Source organism: Ambystoma mexicanum, chromosome 6q (genome assembly GCF_040938575.1).
Source record: "Ambystoma mexicanum isolate Mex_15411 chromosome 6q, UKY_AmexF1_1, whole genome shotgun sequence".
NCBI lineage: Eukaryota > Metazoa > Chordata > Amphibia > Caudata > Ambystomatidae > Ambystoma > Ambystoma mexicanum.
In genome coordinates, this window is record NC_090937.1 from 1,662,234,397 (window position 1) to 1,662,236,028 (window position 1,632).

The following is a 1,632-nucleotide window of genomic DNA, read 5'->3' on the forward strand; positions in this document are numbered from 1 at the left end:
CCTGTGTGCTGCTAGCATGTGGAATATTCCAGAAGGGTACAAAGGTGCCAAACCAATGGTAGGGGTCCACGTATTAGAGAACCCTATAGTTTCTATAACCAATGAAGTGTCGAGTATTAGAGTGACACGAAAGATGAGCTGCACTTGGGTTGGGCTTAGTTGCCCACCTGACAGTAGAGACCCAATCACAACACCCGTCAGTATGGAACGTATACTTAGATGATCCCTGCAATGCAATCACATCCCCAAGTAGGTTTTTGTAGTTTGCCACATAGTTTGACGTCACTTATGACAAGTTTTTACTATATAACTGTGTTTTTTCATGTAACACTCTTATAGCAATGGAGCGAACATCCGTTGATGCCCGTTGTAACTCCCTGTTTTAGATAATTGCAAACTTTGCCAACTTCCTGAGTCGGTGTGATTATTGATGTTTCAGTAACTTATGCATTCCCATCCATCTCAAAGTATTGATACCTTGTTTTAAAGGGCCCGAGGTAAGTGGGTTCACATGTATGGAGGGGGCTTATAAAGCATGAATCTAGCTGGGGAGCAATAGGGCGCTGTACAGGGGTTACACGTTAGCGGCAGGGGTGCCAGAGGAGCAGGGATGGATAGAGGAGAAGGTGAGGGTGGGAGAGCTCCTGAGGGGAAGAATAGGGTTGAGTGGAGCGATCTGGCATTTGGCAAGATGTGCTTTGGAGAGTAGGGTATTTGCGTCCTTTCTAAAGTGTAGGATTGAGTGGGTCAGTCTTATCTGCATTGCTAACATTTTCCAGAGATGGGGCCCCTAGCAGGAAAAGGCTAATTTCCTGTTTTTGTTCCCTCTAGTAGTTCTTTGTTTCCAGCCAGGGGGTGTTGTGGCTTCTGTTGGTGCATTGGCTTCTGGGATGTTGTGGCCTCTAGTGGTGCATTGGCTACTAGGGATGTTGTGGCTGCTGGTGGTGCATTGGCTTCTGGGGTTATTGTGGCTTCTGGTGGTGCATTGGCTTCTGGATGTTGCGGCTTCTGGTGGTGCATTGTCCTCTGGGGTTGTTGTGGTTTCTGGTGGTGCATTGGCTTCTGGGAATGTTGTGGCTTCTGGTGGTGCATTGGCTTCTGTGGATATTGTGGCTTCTGGTGGTGCATTGGCTTCTGGGGATATTGTGGCTTCTGGTGGTGCATTGGCTATTAGGGATGTTGTGGCTGCTGGTGGTGCATTGTCTTCTATGGTTGTTGATGCTTCTGGTGGTGCATTGGCTTCTGTGATGTTGTGGCTTCTGGTGGTGAATTGGCTTCTGGGGATGTTGTGGCTTCTAGTTGGGCATTGTTTCCTGGGGTTGTTGTGGCTACTGGTGGGGCATTGGCTTCTGGGATGTTGTGGCTGCTGGTGGTGCATTTGTTTCTGGGGTTGTTGTGGCTTCTGGTGGTGCATTACCTTCTGGGGTTGTTGTGGGTTCTGGTGGTGCATTGGCTTCTGGGATGTTGTGGCTGCTGGTGGTGCATTGGCTTCTGGGATGTTGTGGCTTCTAGTGGTACATTACCTTCTCGGGTTGTTTTGGGTTCTGGTGGTGCATTGGCTTCTGGGGATGTTGTGACTTCTGGTGGACATTGTCTTCTGGGGATGTTGTGGCTTCTGGTGGTGCATTGTCT

The 1,632-nt window shown here is 48.8% G+C and overlaps 1 protein-coding gene across 1 annotated transcript; it reads right to left on the reverse strand.

Annotated features, from left to right (window-relative positions):
- Window positions 1-790: 790 nt before the first annotated feature.
- LOC138515420 (uncharacterized) lies at window positions 791-1,414 on the reverse strand. The gene has a single exon (XM_069630266.1). It carries the CDS (start codon window positions 1,412-1,414, stop codon window positions 791-793), a length of 624 nt encoding a protein of 207 aa, XP_069486367.1.
- Between the last annotated feature and the right edge of the window lie 218 nt (window positions 1,415-1,632).